This window comes from Bos indicus, chromosome 3, assembly GCF_029378745.1.
Source record: "Bos indicus isolate NIAB-ARS_2022 breed Sahiwal x Tharparkar chromosome 3, NIAB-ARS_B.indTharparkar_mat_pri_1.0, whole genome shotgun sequence".
In the NCBI taxonomy this organism is placed as follows: domain Eukaryota; kingdom Metazoa; phylum Chordata; class Mammalia; order Artiodactyla; family Bovidae; genus Bos; species Bos indicus.
In genome coordinates this window covers 97,709,813-97,729,494 of record NC_091762.1, presented here as the reverse complement: position 1 = coordinate 97,729,494, position 19,682 = coordinate 97,709,813, and the positions used below count along the sequence as shown (strand labels likewise).

The following is a 19,682-nucleotide window of genomic DNA, read 5'->3' as shown; positions in this document are numbered from 1 at the left end:
AAAGGTCTCAAACTACAAAATACCAGCAATATCAACTCATCCCTGGTCTTCTCTTTGCACTGGAGGGCAGGGGGGCTTACTGTCTGCTCAGTCTGAGGTACACCCTCCTTACTTACCAGGAATAGCTAGAAGGCTGCTCCCCAAAACAGAAGGGACACTTCCCTCTTCTACTCCTGTCTGTACCCAAGCCTCCTAGAACTGGCTGCGAAAGAGGATCTGCTGACTTTACAAAGGAAAAGGTGCTTCAGTATGGCAGAAGGAACTTGGTGAAGGAGACTAGGGGGCTGGTTTCTTGTCCAACTCTAACTGAACCTCAGCATTCTCACCTGTCAAATGGGGATGCGCCACCTGCCTTACCTATTTCTCAGGGCCCTGGGAAAGCAGGAATGGAAAGTCTAGTCTTATCCTGGCCCTCAGTTCTTACTCGAGGAGCCTTCTGGGAGATTCAAAAGAGGTGTGGAGGCTGAGGGATGCTAAGTGCCACTAACTCTTTACCTCTGCACCTATTCAGGGAGGGGCAGGAGAGAGGCACCCAGTACCCAGTAATCAAGGCCTCTTCATCCCATCCAGGGACCGCCCGGATGGGATAAGGATGTCATAGCTCTCCTCTGTGAAGAGGGACTCCCACCTGGAAGAGTCTGACAATATCAAGCCTTGCCTCCTCAGGCAGTACTGCGGGCCTTAAAGGGAGAGACAGCCGGCTAGAGAAACTTAAGGAGACTGAAACAGCAGAGAGGCAAGGAAGTGAGAGGAAAAGAGAAGGTGGGAGAGAAATGAAGGTGCAAACAGGCAGAGAGAGAAAGGGAAGTGAAGTAGCCAGAGAACAGAAACAGAAAGAGTAGGACAGACACGGAGACACGGAGACAGACTGACAGCGCGCGAGTTGTCCGGGAGGCGGGGAAGACAAAGGGGACCATCCCGTATTTTTAACTGGTCTGGCCTTCTAGACACCCCGTTCCCCACAAAGAAAAGCCTATGGGACGGGAGGAGGGGGCCGGAGCGAGCAGCGGCTCCCCCCGGCCCCCTCCCCGGCTCCCGGCCCCCGCCCGGCCCCCGGGTCCCTCCCGGCCCCCTCGCTCACCTGCCAGCGCCAGGATCTGGGCCTTGTGGAGCAGCAGCGCGCCCCAGTCGCGGGGGGCGCGCGGGGGGCTCTCGGGCCCAGCGCCCAGCTCCTCCGGGCCCCGGTACACGGCGTACACCTTCTGGTTGTCAAAATCCAGCCGCGAGCGGGGGCTGAAGTCGCGCACGCACGACACGGGCAGCGCGTAGCAGACGTTGTCCTCCAGGAACCGCACAAAGGCGTACATGGTGGGCGCGGGGGGCGGGCCCCGCTCGGCCGGTGAGCCCGCGGGGCGGGCGCGGAGGTGGGGACCCGGCGCGGGGCGCGAGCCGCGCGGCCTGGCCGGGGGCGGGGGCGGCTCCCCAGGGCCCGGGCTCCCCCCGCTGTTATTGTTCCTGAAAGCCCCGCTCTGCCAATCGGCTGCTCTCGCCTGGGCGCGGAACCGGGAGGGAGGGGGACGGGGGGCGGGGGGCGGAGGAGGGGGTTTGGAAGCGCACCGCCACTCGCGAAGTCAGACCCGAGCAATCACAGCCGGAGTGCGATTCGCCGAGGGAAGGGGAAAGGGCCGAGAGACTGCATTGCAATAATGATAATAACAATAGCCTTGCGGGAGGGGAAAAAAAAAATGCATTGACTAATCATCAGAGTCGCGCTGCATGCTGGATTCGCCGCTTCAACAATCGCGCTACAAACCAAATTGCATGGCAGCAAAACTGCACTGCAAAGGAGAGGAGAGTGTGAGGGAAGAAATGTAGGGCGAGGGGCAAGCTTGTTTGCATTCCGAAGTGTAAACTCGCACTTGCAAGCAAGCAGAATTTTGGAGTATTTCAAATAATTCTAAGCACTCCCCTCAACTCCTTTAGTTCACTTTCTTTTTCTTTTTGGCAGAAACGGCCAGCTCCCCTGTGGGGAGGGTCAGTCATTCCCCCTGTGCTACCAAACTAGTTCTGACCAGAAACTGGGGTTATCTGGGATTTCCAGTTGGACCAGCTGGCTGGGATGGTGGAGAGTTTATCTAGGGCCCCTCTCAGCTGGAAGGAGCAGGGTAGCCTCTCTCCCCTGTAGTCTTCCAGCAGTGAGGTCCCCTCCACAGCATGCGGGTCTCTAAACTGGAACCTGCTGGAATGAGCAGGGAGGGGAGGGTTGTTCTGGGGAAGGCAAACCCAGGGCTAGCTGAGCATTTCTGGGGCACCTCAAGGAGTTCAGGAACGGGACTCTGTGGAACAGCAGTCTTTGCTCTGTCCCCAGTGTCACAGGCAGAAGGGAGCCTGGAGGGGCTTGTGTCCCCCGGAAAAGTATGAACACCATCAGCCTAAAGACGGCTGACTGGGGCTGTTCCTCATAGGAACCTCATCCCATGTTAGAGGGGGACAGCATCCTCACATTGAGGCCTCTGAGGGGGTGGACTTGGTATCCAGTGTGGCTACTTATATTCCCATTGCTTAGCACAAACTTGGCACTTGGTAGGGGCTCAGTGAATTTTGGGTGGAAAATAATAATAATTAAAAATCCACATTCACCCAGCCATCCACTCACACCCATTTATTCAAGCAACCAGTATTCATTGGGTATGCACCACATGCCAGATTCTGGGCTAAGGGCTGGTGGTAGAGAGAGGAAAACACACAGGATAAACACCTGGATCTCTTGCAGTGTTAGACAGTGTATCTTGATTTTGGATTTCTGTGCTGAAATCAGGTTACTATGAATAACCCTCCTCTGTCCTGGAAACACAGTCTGGTCGGAAAGTATTAAGAAAGTATAAGTAATTATGTTACAGTGAGAAAAGTGTTCTCATAGAGGAATGTTGAATGGAGATGGCAGACTGAATTACATATTATATATTTAAAAAAATTCATTTTAATGAACTCAACCTGTAAGAAAAAAGCAAAATAAATGTGCCACAATGTTTCTTAGTAGTCGTGGGTGACTTTGTTTTCCTTTGTGTGTTTATGTTTATATAACTATTTTCCCCAACAAGCAGGTATTACTTTATAATCAGAAAGCATTAAACATTATTTTTTTTAAAAAGCACTATGCTCACATTTCAGATTAGCTACATGAATGATTAAGTAGGTAAGCCAAAAACCCCATCAACACGTTCTCCCCAGATCCAACTGTACAGGTCAGATTGACTTCCCTTAAACGGAGCCTCTGATGTACACACAGATAGGACCACATGTTGTATGGATGCCTCTGTTGCCCCACATACTTGTGGAAAAAAGAGGAGCCACTCTGAATTGTTTCAGCAGGTTTACCTTCATGATTATGATTTGTTTGGACTGATCTTGCATGCGTTTTTATTTTAAGAATACATTCCTATGGTGGTCAAGGGGAAGTAATGCGTAGCAAGATTTCTGATTTAAAAGATGAATCATGCAGAGCTGGCCATATTAAATGAAATACCATGAAACTCCAAATTATGTTTGCAAAATAATGTCAAGTAGCACCCTGGCCAACCTCCTAGCCCATCTAGATGAGAGTGACCTCAAAGTACATTACCAGTCTCATCTCTTATCACCTTTCTGGACATTCCAGTACATTTCAGACACATTAAACTATTTGACATCTTCCAAGAGAGCATGTTTTATCAGGATCTCAAGCCTCTGTGCGTTTTCTGCCTTCATCCTGGGGAGTTCTTCCTCCCCGGAGTACATAGTGACCTTACTCTCCCCTGAAGGCCAGTGCACAAGTCTCCTCCTCTGTGAAGCTTCCCCAACCATTCTCTCTCCTCAAGCATAGGCAGTTTCTACTATTTTGTCCATCACATTTTATCTTCCCTCATTAGAATGAGCTCTCTGGAGGTGCGGGGGTGACAAAAAGGCTGGGTAACCTCAGCATCCTAGCGCAGAACTGGGGAGAAACAAAGGCATTAAAGAAAGACACCGCATGAATAACAAACTTCTTGCATGCTTTTGCTGAACATCTGTCCCATCTTTTCAGAGTTGGAGCTGAATCTCAGCTGTCTTTCCCATTCCCAGTAACCAATGTGCCCATCATGATTGCTCTCTTTGTGAGACAGACACATCCACGAACATATTAAGTACCACTGCACCGTCAGGTTCAAACAAATTCTCCACCTAAATCAGTGTAAATAGTTCTCTTAAGGGGGCAGTTTCATTTTCCAAGAACCCAGAAAGAAGAAAAGAACAAATAATTACATGGAAGCCAACAGAGTAAACCTGGACTCAATACGTTTTCTTGCAGGTGCACAGAATGGATTCTAGAGAAGGAATGGCATGAACAGGATGTTCAAAGAGACAGCGTTCAGCAGCCTAAAGGCAACAGAAAGACAAGCAGAGTTTCTGCTTCCTGTATGTATCACATAGTCTTTTAACACAGCTTCTAGGGAACCTACTAAGTGTGTATCCGTCCTAGTGAAAACTGGAGTCAGAGTACCTCTTTGATCCAGGGACTGTTGCCCCAGGCTTTACACATACCAGAAACTCAAGATGTTGATGATTCAGTGATTGGCAAACAAAGAGAGTTCAAAAGTACATATTTCAGACTTAAAAGAGGTGGTTAAAAATGTCCTGTTTGACCAAATCATGTTTGAACCTCCTCTTCAGTATCCCTGCTAAACGGTCATCCAAACACTTCTTATATGGTCCTAATGTTAGGAAGTTTACCAGCACCCCTTATCTTTGGGACACTACTGACTGTTAGAAAGGTCTTTCAGACTTACACTGATGCCGAACTTTTCCCCCTGTAGCTGTCATACTAAGTTCACCACCAAGACTCTCATGCCAGCCCATCAGATATGGAAAAACTTGGGATCCTATCTCATTAGGATCTTTGTCTTCTGCCCAGACATCTTCACTTCCTTCACCTGTCTTTCCTCATATGACCCGGTTTCAGTGATGATAATTGTGATATCTACTTTTCTTCCTCCAAAGCTTATGCCAGCCACCAAGTATATATGATTTCAATTAATTTCACACCGAACCTTTGAAGTGGGTATTATGAACCTCATGATAGAGTTAAGAAAACTGGCCGAAGAGTTTGGCTCTGGGGAATCCTGGAAAGCCTGTGGTCATATTTGCATTTTAGACATTTTGGATTAGAAATGGTGTCGCTAAGGATTGGGGGGAAGCAGGACTGGGGAGTGGGAGGCCCACGATGAGGCTGCCTGTCTTCTCCCTGCTCCTCCCCTGACTCCCTCTTCCTACCAGCCAAATGTACTTTGCCTCTCTTCCAAGTTACTTTAATGGAGCAGAAAATGTACACATCTGGGGCAGCTTTGCGACTGTGTCTCCTCGCGCTTTCCTGTGGAGCTTTGCAGAGCCTTGGGTTAATGTCAAGCTCCTTCAGTTTAGCCAGCTGAAGCATGATCAGTGGCAGCAGGGGGACTTATGTTTCATATTACTGCATGGAATTCTCAATGTACTTTGCAAAACTATTTTAAGGAGACCTGGGTTCTGTGAGTTTTTAAAGCAACTGGAGCGTGTCTTTTCAACCTCTCTGCTAATGATTGACCACATTTTTTCATGATTTTGCCTTTTTTCCCCCCTGTGATATTTAATTTGACTTTTTAAGTCTTTGCTTTAAAAAAAAATTTTTTTTTAAAAATTCTGTCCAGAAAAAACAACTTGCTGTGCTATGAGCTCAGGGCCGTTGTCTTTGCAGGCTGATTCAAGGAAGGAATGTTGACACAGGGCTGGGAGGATCTGGGACTGTTGGGAGGCCCATGCTGGGCATTACCCTGAACTGCTACTATCACCAAACGGTGGTATAAACACAGTGTATCCGTGTGAACTCCTGATGGTGAAGTCTGGCTGAGTCTGACAGTGGGGTTTTAGGCAGGGGAGGAGAGGGACAGGAGACAGGGGGAAGGAAGGAAAGAGAGGACTTGTATGTTGAGAACAACCTCAAAGGCCAGTGAACACTGCCTGGAGTTAGAGGGAATGCCAACTTGTCATGTAGGTGACAACCTGGAGGGCCAAAGGAATGTGGACTTTAGAATCAGACCTTTGCTGTAACTTTGGGCAAGACAGTTTGCCTCCCTCAGTTTCCTTACCCATAAAATGAGGCCAATAATATGTATCTTCTGAATGTATTGTGAGAACTGGGACAGGAGTTTTTACTTTTTCTGTGTATCAGAATCACTTGGGGAACATAAAAAATATGCCACTCCCAGGTCCTGTCCCCCAACATCCTATGATACAATTGGTCTGGGGATGGGACCTGGGAAATGTTTTCTTTATTAGTTCCTGGATTATTTTAAAATCAGACCATGTTGAGCATGTCTGAGTTGGAAGATTTTTAGGTAACATGGCAGTCACAAAGAAATTGCTCAGCAAATCCCAGATACTATTTTCAGGGAGAATACACAGGGCTCTGAAATGTTTGTTTGAAAAGTGACACACTCAGATGACCATTATATCTATTACTGTTGGCAAGAATCCCTTAGAAGAAATGGAGTGGCCCTCAGAGTCAACAAAAAGAGTCTGAAATGCAGTACTTGGGTGCAATTTCAAAAATGACAGAATGATCTCAGTTCATTTCCAAAGCAAACCATTCAATATCACAGTAATCCAAGCCTATGTCCCAACCAGTAATGCTGAAGAAGCTGAAGTTGAATGGTTGTGTGAAGACCCACAAGACCCTCTAGAACTAACAGTCAAAAAAGATGTCCTTTTCATTATAGGACACTGTAATGCATAAGTAGGAAGTCAAGAGATACCCAGAGTAGCAGGCAAATTTGGCCTTGGAGTACAGAATGAAGCAGGACAAAGGTTAACAGAAATTTGCCAAGAGAATGCACTGGTCATAGCAAATACATTCTTCCAACAACACAAGAGAAGACTCTACACATGGACATCACCAGAAGATCAATACAGAAAACAGATTGATTATATTATTTGCAGCCGAAGATGGCTCAGATCATGAACTCCTTATTGCCAAATTCAGACTGAAATTGAATAAAGTAGGGAAAATCACTAGACCATTCAGGTATGACCTAAATAAAATCCCTTACAATTATACAGTGGAAGTGACAAATAGATTCAATGGATTAGATCTGATAGACAGAGTGCCTGAAGAACTATGAACAGAGGTTTGCAACATTGTACAGGAGGAAGTGATCGAGACCATCCCCAAGAAAAAGAAATGCAAAAAGGCAAAATGTTTGTCTAAGGAGGCATTACAAATAGCTGAGAAAAGAAGAGAAGCAAAAGGCAAAGGAGAAAAGGAAAAATATACCCATTTGAAGGCAGAGTTCCAAAGAAGAGAAAGGAGAGGTAAGAAAGTCTTCGCCAGTGATCAATGCAAAGAAATTGAGGAAAACAATAGAATGGGAAAGACTAGAGATCTCTTCAAGAAAATTAGAGCTACCAAGGGAACTTTTCATGCAAAGTTGGGCACAATTAAGGACAGAAATTGTATGGACCTAACAGAAGCAGAAGATATTAAGAAGAGGTAGCAAGAATACACAGAAGAACTGTACAAAAAAGATCTTCACCACCCGAATAATTACAATGGTATGGTCACTCGCCTAGAGCCAGACATCCTGGAATGTGAAGTCAAGTGGGCCTTAGGAAGCATCACTGTGAACAAAGCTAGTAGAGGTGATGGAATTCCAACTGAGCTAGTTAAAATCCTAAAAGATGATGCTATGAAAGTGTTGCACTCAATATGTCAGCAAAATTTGGAAAACTCGGCAGTGGCCACAGGACTAAAAAAGGGCAGTGTTCATTCCAGTCCCAAAGAAAGACAATGCTAAAGAATGTTCAAACTACTCATTGCACTCATCTCACACGCCAGCAAAGTAATACTCGAAATTCTCTAAGCCAGGATTCAACAGTACATGAACCGTGAACTTCCAGATGTTCAAGCTGGATTTAGAAAAGGCAGAGGAACCAGAGATCAAATTGCCAACATCCACTGGATCATCAAAAAAGCAAGAGAGTTCCAGAAAAACACTTATTTATGCTTTATTGACTATGCCAAAGCTTTGACTGTGTGGATCATAACAGACTATGGAAAATTTTTCAAGAGATGGGAATAGCAGACCACCTGACCTGCCTCCTGAGAATTCTGTATGCAGTTCAAGAAGCAATAGATAGAACTGGACGTGGAACAAAAGACTGGTTCCAAATCAGGAAAGGAGTAAGTCAAGGCTGTATATTGTCACCCTGCTTGTTTAAATGTATGCAGAGTACATTGTGCAAAATGTTGGGCTGGATGAAGCACAAGCTGGAATCAAGATTGCCAGGAGAAATATCAATAATCTGAGATATGCAGATGGCACCACCCTTATGGTACAAAGCGGAGGAACTAAAGAGCCTCTTGATTAAAGTGAAAGAGAAGAGTGAAAAAGTTGGCTTAAAGCTCAACTTTCAGCAAACTAAGATCATGGCATCTGGTCCCATCACTTCATGGGAAATAGATGGGGGAAACAATGGAAACTGAGACTTTATTTTTGGGGGCTCCAAAATCACTGCAGATAGTGACTGCAGCCATAAAATTATAAGATGCTTGCTCCTTGGAAGAAAAGCTATGAGTAACCTAAACCCCATATTAAAAAGCAGAGACATTAGTTTGCTAACAAAGGTCCATCTAGCAAAGCTATGGTTTTTCTAGTAGTCACATATGGATGTGAGAGTTGGACTATAAAGAAATCTGAGCTCAGAAGAATTGATGCTTTTGAACTGTGGTGTTGGAGAAGACTCTTGAGAGTCCCTTGGACTGCAAGGAGATCCAACCAGTCAATCCTAAAGGAAATCAGTCCTGAATATTCACTGGAAAGACTGATGCTGAGGCTGAAGCTCCAATACTTTGGCCACTTGATGTGAAGAACTGACTCACTGGAAAAGACCCTGATGCTGGGAAAGACTGAAGGTGAGAGGAGAAGGGGATGACAGAGGATGAGATGGTTGGATGGCATCACCAACTCAATGGACATGAGTTTGAGTAAGCTCCGGGAGTTGGTGATGAACAGGGAAGTTGGCATGCTGCAGTCCATGGGGTCACAAAGAGTCGGACATGACTGAATGACTGAACTGAAGTGAACTGGTGGCTCAGTTGGTAAAGAATCTGCCTGCAATGTGGGAGACCCAGGTGCAATCTCTGGGTGGGGAAGATCACTTGGAGAAGGAAATGTTAACCTGGGCCAGTATTCTTGCCTGGAAGATCCTATGGATAGAGGAGTCTGGCAGGCTACAGTCTATGGGGTTGTAAAGAGTTGGACATGACTGACAGACTTTGCGCACTCACATCCTTACTAAGTGTGTGGTCATGGACAAATATCTTAATCTCTCCAAGCCTCAGTTTCTTCTTGGAAATATTCATAGAGTTTCTGTGAGAATTAAATGAGATAACCCATATAAAATGTTTGGCACAGTAGCTGACACATAGTGAGTTCTCAATATATGATAGTTGCTATTATTGTTATTATTATTATTGTCACTATCATTATTGTTACTAGGATGCTTATCCCCATGCTGAAAGTAAGATTGAATGCATGCATGCATGCTAAGTCGCTTCAGTCGTGTCCGACTCTGTGCGACCCCATAGACGGCAGCCCACCAGGCTCCTCTGTCCATGGGATTCTCCAGGCAAGAACACTGGAGTGGGTTGCCATTTCCTCCTCCAATGGATGAAAGTGAAAAGTCAAAGTGAAGTCGCTCAGTCGTGTCCGACTCTGTGAGACCCCATAGACTGCAGCCTACCAGGCTCCTCCATCCATGGGATTTTCCAGGCAAGAGTACTGGAGTGGGTTGCCATTGCCTTCTCCATAAGATTGAATATAATGAGATAAATTATCCTGATAATTATCTAACGAGCACTCCATAATGCTTCGATCCCAGAGCCATTCTCTTTAAACCAGAGCCTATGGGCACAGGGTTGTAGTCACCAAAGGCGGACCCAGATCTCACAAGTTGAAAAGCTATTGAGGCTATGGGCCTTGCCCAGACCTGCTGCAGCAAACACTTCCAGGAGAATGTATTTGGATCCATTGATTCATTCTTTCAAACTTACTTTTTGTGTTTTCTTCAAAGAAATAAAAAACATGTATGCATTATATAAAATCTAAAATGCAGAAGTGTTTACAGCAGTCTGAAGCCAGATGTCTTGGCCTGATCAAGCAGGCAACACATTGGTCGAGTTCAACCAATCAGATCTCAGCTACATTTTGATCTCATGTTGGTCACGCTCAGGAGTTGGCTACATGAATGATCTGAACCCAGGCATTTTAGTCTAGGTGTGTATACTCCGCATTAGCAAAGCAAAGCAAACCAATTCCCAATGGTTGAAGATCAAAAAAAAATTTGTGAATAGAAGAGGGAGAAGAAATGCTGTCACCAACGAAGAGCATTTGAATTTGTTTTGAAAAAGAAACCAAAAAATTAGCCTACCTGGGAAGAAAGCAACTTGCCTCACCTATGAATTTCAATCAGGGGACTATTAGTTTTAGAAGCTGCCTCTGGTTTCCGTTATTAACTCATTCTGTTACTTTTCAGCTGAAATGTCACTTCCCCAGGAAAGGCTTGCTGGCTTGCTCCTCCCATCCCCCTTCATAGACTAGCTCAGGTCCCTGTTACATATTTCCACTGCCACTTATATTTTTTTTCATGAAGTTTATTATAGTATATATTTATTCTATTATTGTCTGTCTCTGCCACTAGGTCAAAAGCCTCCTGTAGGGAAGAGGTCCTATCTTTCTCTTTCACCAGTGTATCCTAGCACCCAGCCTGGCATAAGGCAGACTCTAAACAAATACTTGTTGAAAGAATGCATATCTGAAACAGACCCTGGAGGAGAGAGAAGCCTGCAAAGATGAGGTGGGAGAGGTGTCCCAAGGGCCTTGTTCTGTCCCTCCGAGTCTTATCTTCCTCTTGAGAGTGTCTGTGTGTTTCTGGGCCCCCACCATGTCTGGCCCCCATAATTTGGCCCCTCAAAACAATAAAAGCCCTCAATTTTCCTTTAGAACCACTGGACAGACTGACATTTTAAAAATGTTTTTCTAAATGTAAAGAAGAAAAAAATGGAAATAATTACAGAAAAATTGTCACACTGACAATCACACATAGTTTTCACACTCTGGAACCAACAATAAATGTAATAGTATCAAGAACCTCACTGACACAGTCCATGGGCCTCCCAGGACACAAGGTAGTGATTTTTGCCTCATCCTACAAGGCTACACTTCCTTTTTAACCTGCTGTTAGCTAGGTGTCACTGACTCTCAAAGCCCTACTCATGGTGAATACTGGCTCATTCTAGTGTTTTGATGATTCCAACATTATTTGGCAGGTAATAGGGCAACTTTGCTTCAATGGCCACATGCTAGTTCTCGGTTACCATCTCTGCTCATTTTAAGCACCTGTGGCTCAGAATATCTGCCCTTCACAGGTCCACAGAGGGCCAGAGTGCACCCCACATTGTCCTCACTCTTAGACTTTTGTTTGATAACTCTGGACTGCCATTCTGGGTCAGAGGCACACAAGAGAACATTCATTCATGGAACTGAATCTTCTCAGAAGCACAGAAAACCATGAATAACTCTGATTTTCTTAAGAATATATCCTAACCACACCATAAATTCAATACAAAATCTGAAGAATGGTATGAAAACAGAGCTAACAACTATTGATTTCCATGATAGGATCTATTCAGGCTGCTTTATACATATCACCTTTAATATTTTCAGAATACTCACAAGATTTGATATTTACATTTTTTTTCTAATGAGGAAATTAAGACTTATAGAGGTCACAGCAGTTGCTTATGATCATGTGGAGAACCCCTGAACCTTAGTTTCTTAACCCAGAATCTGGTTTCAAGGACTGTTTTGATATAGGCCTTACCTCAGAGTTTCCTGGGCAACAAGGAACTGAATTGATTGTGGAGTTTCATCCCTACTCCCTTTTTTAAGAGGCTTGAATCCTGACTAGAAATCTGAGAACTAGATCTTAGGGAAAAGTCTAATATCTATCAATCCACACATCATTAGATTGAGTAGCTAATGATTCTGAGAATATTGATGATGTGACTACCATAACTACATTATCTAAGGTTTCTGAAACCATGGTTACTTACTCCAGAGACCCCAAATTCTTTTTAAAGAACTCTGAGGTTTCTAGCTCAAGCAGATTTCTATATTCTTATAGCCTGTGTTGATAGCCAGGGAAAAACTATTGGGATTACTTGTTACCACAAAGTCTGGAAGGAGCCTCCACTGAGCCAGAACAGAAGACTGGAGAGCTCCAGTTAGAGAAATCTCTGTGAGAAATGTCACCCCACCCCATTCTTACCCTCTGTTACTTGGAGGAATAAGAACAAGAAGAGAAATAACAGCCATGAATTTTTGTGGAATGTTTACTGCCGGGAGCCAGCATGAGGAACTCTGCCCGTGGCAAAGGTCATGAGGAAGGAGGCTTGGCATACGCAAAGGCGGGATCGAGCCTCAGGAATTCCCCTGGAAATTCTCGAGCATCTACCCCCAAACCCAGAGTCTGCCTACTTTACTGCTTTGTGCTGTCACCTACACCTCTGACTTTACGGGGGGCTGTCCCCCACCACCATCTCTCTCTCTGAGAAGAGTTAACTTACAGCTTGGCGCCTGACTTTAGAATAATCACCTTTAGAGAAAAATAAGTTTTCTGAAGAAAGGGTCATAAAATGTTAACAGGCCTCCTGGCCAGAAGATGATGTAAATCACCTAAACTTTTGCATATGATAAGTTTGCAGGAAGAAAGCCTGGCTTCGATAAGGATCAAGGACTGCTGACCTTGCATGACTCTACCCCTTCCCCCATTATCCTCTATGCACAACTTAAGGTATAAAAACTACTTTGGAAAATAAAGTGCGGGCCTTGCTCACCGAAGCTTGGTCTCCCCATGTCGTTCTTTCTCTCACCTTCTGGCGGAATTCCCATCTGGAGCATGGAGGCTCGCCAAGCCTACTAATTTTGCCTGGGCTTCTAAGATCTGACCCGGGAGGCCTTAGTGTCTCCTCTCCTTCGGGAGAACGGGAGGATGCCTGTGGCCTACGTGGGTGGTGCAAACTCCTTGTTTTGGAGTCTTATTGGTTTTCCACGTAAACCAAGTTATTCAGCTTCTTTGCTCCACTGAATTTTTTCACTGAGCTATCCCTATTTAACCACTCTTTATATCTCTAACAATTAAGCTATTGTCTCCTGATCACTGATGCCGTCTCCCCTTCGAATTCCCTGGATCCACTGGGGCTGGACCCCGGCAGTTTACCTCATGCCAGGCTTTACATTACATTTCTCATTTAATCCTCAAAGCAATCCTGGGTGGCAGGTACTATTATTAATAGTATCAGCCACATTTGAGGGTTGAAGAAACCTAGGTATAGGGATGCTAGCTAACTTTCCCAAGGTCACATAGGAGTATAGGGTGGAGCCAGGGTCCAAACTCAGGCTATCTGACTCTAGAGGCCCAACCACGGATTTGTAGTCCAACTCCGGCTTCATCTGGGTCAGAGTCTTGACCCGGTGAGGGTGACCTCTCCCTGGGGAGGTGATAAATCATCCATCCTCAGAGGGTTATCTACTGGTTTTCAAGGGATGGCCAGACCACTCTGATTGGCCCAGGTGAGACCCTAGCAGGCACTATCTCAGAAAACATCCTGGATTTTATTAACATTTTCATCCCATGTTATGGTGGATGGGAATGTACTAGATTCAGTCAGAAGTATAAAGACGGCTTTCTTTTACTTACTCAAAATCAGTTTATTTATTTAGTACCACAATAGGGCCAGCTATTATCCCAACCAAAAGAAAAGGTCTTGACGTCTAAGCTTTTCTATTGTAATGGAAAGTGACTCTTCTATACATTTTTGTTGTTGTTGATAGTCTTTTTCATATATTCCTTTAGTTTACTCTATGACACCTACCCTAACAGAACTTAGAACCCTCCTTCATCCACTAATAGAGTCTGGAGGCTCCCTCCACCTTCTTTGAGGCAGGAGTTCACCCACCCCATAGGATTCTTACACTGTATTGAAACTTCTCTTTAGAGATATTTATATCTTTGTTCACCTGGAACAAGAGATTTTTTTTTTCCTCTCTCTCTAACTCAATCAATCAGTCATTTGGTGGGTGAATTTGTGGTGGGTAAACTGTGTGCAGAATATTAGAACCCCACCTCCCCTTCTTTACTATCAGGTACATCTTTATTATTATGGAAAATAAATGGCTAGAATAGAGGAAGAAGAGATTACTCGGTTAAGGGTGATGCTTATTTGTTTTTTCTAAAATATATGATAGGCAAGGGTATATAAGACTCTGGATGAGGTGGCCAGAGAGTTTAACTCAATTGGCAGAAAGAATAAGTACCTGGGCAGGCCCCACCCAAGCCTGCTAATGCATACTTCCTTTGCTGGGCCATCAGATAATCTCTGATCACTGAACTCTGCTTTTGGCTCCAGGACCCAGAGCAAAGAGTTGGCCGGCACAGAAGGGGTAATGAGGCAACAGGAAAAGTGAAATATGCACAGGCTTTAGACCCAGAGTTGTGTTCAATTATTGTTCCATTACCTTCAGCAAATCTCTTTCAGGTTTCTCAACTATCAAATAGAATCCTATAAAGCTGTCACAGGGTCCAAAAGACTATGTGTGGAAAGAGACTGGCAGGATCAATGCCTCATGCATAGTAGGTCCCATGAAAACCAGTTGTCTTCTTCATTCTCATCTTCTGAGAGAGTCTCTATTACCTTTTTCTCCCAGGAGGTCACTTGGACTTCCCAGGTGGCGCTAGTGGTAAAGAACTCTCCTGTCAATGCAGGAGAGAAAAGAGATGCAAGGTTTAATCCCTAGATCGGGACGATCACCTGGAGAAGGAAGGCCATGGCAGCCCACTCCAGCATTCTTGCCTGGAGAATCCCATGGACAGAGGATCCTGGCGGGCTACAGCCCATAGGATGGCAAAGAGTCAGACAGGACTGAAACAACTCAGCAGGCACACACCAGGAGTTCACCAGGTAATGGTAGAATGGATCACCAGAAGCCAGGTATTTGGGGGTGCAGTATCTTCCCCCCCTCTCTCCAGAGACTGGCCAGCATTACTGCAGAGATACCGCTCACCATTCTCTCCTGGCCAACCCTGGGGCAGCGTGCTTTGTTTGAGAAAGCTGGGACCTTAGCAAGATTTGCACTTTTATCTTAAAAAAGTTTAGGACTTAAGCTGAGTTTGGGGTTTTATTGTCTGCTTTTAAAATTATGTTCAGCTTTTTATATTTAAAATATGCCTTCTAAATTGTGAAACACAGTGTTCTCAATCATAAAGTAGGATGAGTTATGTTATGCTTTTTTCTGTTCCCAGCTCTGGGTTCTCTTTTTGTCTCCTTATATGAATTTTTCTGCAGTGTCCTGACTCATGTCCTAACTTATCTGGGATACTGGCTATGAAATTCTGGACAATATTCTTAACTCCTGTGAGACTGCCTTATTCATTCATTCATCTACTAATGACTATTTGTTGAGGGCTCATTATATGCCAAAAGCTTTACTTAATATTTGGGAAACAGTGGAAAGCTGGACAGACTGTTTTCTTTCATAAAATGGGAAACTAAGCTTTTAGGATTGAGAAAAGCAAATGAGATAGTATAGGTAAAAGAGAAGAAGAGGCAAAGAAAAAGACTGAAGTTTATTGAGATCTTTGTCCCTGGCAGTGTTAGATGCTTCACATGCAATGCTCATAATCACCTTACAGACCCATCAGCTGAGGATCAGAGAGGAAAAGTTAGGGCCTAAGTTACATCCTGGATTCAAACTCCACTCTGCTTTGTTGCTTCTCATGGTACCCGGCACATTGCTTGTCATTTGCTAGGTGTGTTAATTCCCATTACAAGCTCCATGTAGAATCTGGGAGGCTGTACTCCTCTTCTGCTAGCTTCCTGACATCTGACAGCACCAACTGTGATCTGGATAGAGTAAGAGGTACTTGAATGAAAGGTCCAAATCCTACCCCCTGGTTCCTTAGGGGGCAAGATGCAAAGAAAGCTTACAAAGGCAGTGGCACAGGGGGACATATGCATGAAGCTTACAAATTCAAATTTGCTGGTGGAACATGCAAACAGTTATTAGTAACTTCAAGTCATCAGGGGAAGGACTCTGTGGTCTTCAGGCATCCCGATTCATCAGCTTGGGGAAATCCAGGACGTGGACTCTTGGCAAGAAAAACATTCCTTTTCCCAAATCAACACATCACTGCTGCTTTGACCTTTAAAGATGAAATGGTCAATACTCTATCCCTCTGACTCTTACCACTCCCCAAGTGGAGGCAGATCTCATTTGCACAAACAAAGAGGTACATTTTTCCACTTGAGATGTGCAGTGTCCAAGGAAGAAAGCATCTTCCAGGAAATGTTCACTTAGGGCCTGCACACTTTCAAGAGGCTGAAAGAAGCATAGGAAATGAAATCACCCTGCTTACACTTGGCAAGGGGGCTGCAAAATAGCCCCAAGCTAAACAAGCGGGACCTGTGCACCAGTTTTTCTTCCACCTTTCTGTTTGGACAGGTCACAGCAAGAGGACAAAACAGACTTACCAACATAGGAGCCAGATAAGTACTGTCAACATGGTTTTAATTTTTGAGAAAATACTTATCTTTGGTATTAAAAAAAGGAAGGGCCATGCCAGAGAGTGCTTGTTGCCACTGAGGAAAGTTGGGAGGGTTACCAGAATGAATAGGCAGTCAGGGTGGAAGAAAAGAAGAACTCCGCAAGCAAAGAAGGGGAAAAGAAAAAAATCTTTTCCTTGGCATAAAGAAATTTCATCCTGAAGGTTCTTTTTTTCTTCTTTTCTTGGCAGTGTAATAAACACCTTAAAATAGTGTTATAAGACGGAAACAGATTCTATAGATGCGGGAAACTAAGAATAGTGATATCAGAGAACTTACAGCTCAAACCTCTCATTCTAGAAATGATTAAACTGAAGACAGAAGGACAATGATTTACCCGAAGTCAAAAAGTTTGTCTTTGACCAAATCAGTCCTGGCACCCAGCTTCTGGTGAGCCTTTCCTCTGTTGTATATTGCCATGCTCGCTACTGATCATGGGAGAAAGCCTCCAGAAAAAAAGGTGATCTTATCCGTGCCTCTGGCATTAGCTTATGTACTCTTAGAGAACCATAGAACTCATCATCTTCAAGGTTTAGTGTCAGGAAGCCTTTCCTACTTGGGGAGAGGGTGTCCTGCTGCCATTTCTATCTGCCCTCTCTGCCTTCCCCTCTATTCCCCAACCAATCCCCATCAGTGAGATTCTCTAACACTCTGGCCAAAGCATGAACCTAGCCCATTTTGGAGGGTTGACCTAAGCATAGCTGATGCAGTCTGGACTCCCAAAGAGGCTTGACTGAAATATGAAAGCAAAGGCACCAGAATGCAGTGGAGTGATCCAAGCTTTGATAAATCTGAGCTCCAATCGCAGCTCCACAGCCCATCAGCTGGGCAGAGCTGAGGAAGTCACTTGACTTCTCTGAAGCTTGGTCTCCTTATCTGTGGTATAGGGAGGCTTACCTCGCAGGGTACTTGATACAATTAAATAAGAGAGCATGCAGAAAGTCTCCAGTTCAGATCTTTGCACACAGTAGACACAGGTATAAACCAAAGCATTAAAAAGAAATCTGATTGAGAAAGCATAGGTGTATAGCCCAAACTCAAAAAATATTTCCTGGACCACGTTCTTTGAGCCAGACCCTGTGCTAAATGTTGTGACAGACACAAAAAAGAAATGGGCCTTACCCGGGGAGAAGTCATTTTTTTCCCTCACTGTTATGGGTTGAATTGTGTCCTCCCTGCAAAATCTATGTCAACGTCCTAACTCCTCGTATCTGTGAATGTGACTTTATTTGGAAATTGGATGTAATTAAGTTAAAACAAGCTCATTAAGGTGGGTCCAACCCAAAATGACTGATGTCCTTATAAAAGCAGAACAACGATATGTGAAGACAGAGACACATAGGGATAATGTGGGGTGATTACAGAGCCAAGGTGGAGAGATGCAACTGTAAAGTGAGGAAATCCAAAGGGTGACGGCCACCCCTGGAAACTGGAAGAAGCAGGACAGCCTGAGAGTGAGCATGGCTCTGCTGACATCTTGATGTTGGACTTCTAGCCTCCAGAAGAGGGAGAGAATAAATTTCTGTTGTTCTAAGCTATCCAGTTTGTGGTACTTAGTTTCGGCAGCCTTAGGAAACTAATACAATTGAGGAGACACGCAAGGGAGCCAATTCAATAACTGTAACAGAAGAAGTGGAATAACATTTATTGAGTTCCTTGTGCTGAGCCTGTTACATTTATTCAATTATGTGATCTTGGTTAAGCCAGTAAGGAAGGTTGCTTGTGAGGCTCGGGGCTAATGGAGGTATGTGTAAGTAGAGGTAGTTTGTCCAAGAAAATGGGCAGCCTGTGGCTGCCTGACTATTCCCTATATTTGGAGTTGACACCTGAAGGATGGCTAGAAGCTCTGCAGGTATGAGAGGGTAGAGAAAGCAGACACCATTTGGGCTGAAAACCCAGTGTATGAGGAAGCAGAGAAGGATGAACTAGTTTTGGAACTCTCAGGAAACTACAAATACTTAAGCATTGCTTGGAGCATAGTGCTATCTTTCTTCTAGACTGTCTTCTCCACTTTGATACCCCACAGAACCCTCTTATTCAAAATGTCCCAAAATGAACTAGACCCTTTTTCTACCTCCATGCATACCTCTCCTTCCCTGTTCTCCCTCCTGCCTTCTCTGATTTGGTGAATGGTCCACTTACCCACCCCTCCAGCCTGGCTAGATGTCTGAGAGTGCCTGCAGGCTCAACTCTTGGAAAGTGACTTCTTTTTTGTTTCTGATTTACACCATCCTTTCTTTGCTTTACTATCTCTGGTTCTGATGGATTCTCACTTGGCACAAGCTCTCAACTCTCCAGCTGTGTCTCTCAGCCATATTCCTTCCAGTCAAGCCTCTCTGCCAGATAATGAATGATCTATAAACAAGTTCTTAATTGCACCAGGGGAGCACATATTTAAAGAAACTTTGTGATAAAGCAAAGGATTCTTTTTATAATATGAAGAACATTTCTCTCACAATCCCTCTTAATTTATCATTTCATCTGGATTTTTGTTAGTTAGTTACTCAGTCATGTCTGATTCTCTGCGACCCCATGGACTGTAAGTCCATCAGGCTCCTCTGTCCATGGAATTCTCCAGGCAAAAATACTGGAGTGGGTTGCCATTTCCTTCTCCAGGGGATCTTCCCAACCCAGGGATTGAACCCCAGTCTCCTGCATTGCAGGCAGATTCTTCACTATCTGAGCCACCAGGGAAGCCTCATTCTACACATTAAATCTAAAGGTCATCCCAGAGCAGGGTCCCTGAAACAAACAAACAAAAAAACTTGCCCAAAGGAAAGAGGGTATCATCCTGAGATGCAGCCATGCCAGGTGCTTCCTAAGATGCTCTTTCTAAGTCCAGTCCCTTTGGCCCTTAAACGCAAGACGTGGGTACTTGCTGGGGAGAAAGGAAATTTTGAATCCTGGCAAGAAAATGAAGGACATGCGGATTTTTAAAGGACCTAATACATGCATGGCTCTTGTATGTTCTCTCTTCATGATAATCCCATGAACTGCTACCCATTGTATAAACAAGAAAGTTCAGCACCTTACC

The 19,682-nt window shown here is 44.5% G+C and overlaps 2 protein-coding genes across 8 annotated transcripts in view; both read right to left on the bottom strand.

Moving 5' to 3' along the window:
* The window catches only part of BEND5 (BEN domain containing 5), a 49,974-nt gene extending 48,547 nt beyond the window's left edge, over positions 1 to 1,427 (bottom strand). The window contains exon 1 of one of the 3 annotated variants that reach the window (XM_019957507.2): positions 1,082 to 1,427. In XM_019957507.2, the coding sequence (XP_019813066.2) occupies positions 1,082 to 1,307 (226 nt within the window). In that variant the 5' untranslated portion in view covers positions 1,308 to 1,427. The remainder of the gene's footprint in view (positions 1 to 1,081) is intronic. The other 2 variants (XM_070786572.1, XM_070786573.1) reach the window with 2 other exon arrangements.
* AGBL4 (AGBL carboxypeptidase 4) overlaps positions 1 to 19,682 on the bottom strand; it is a 1,471,661-nt gene that overhangs the window by 263,843 nt on the left and 1,188,136 nt on the right. The window lies entirely within an intron of this gene.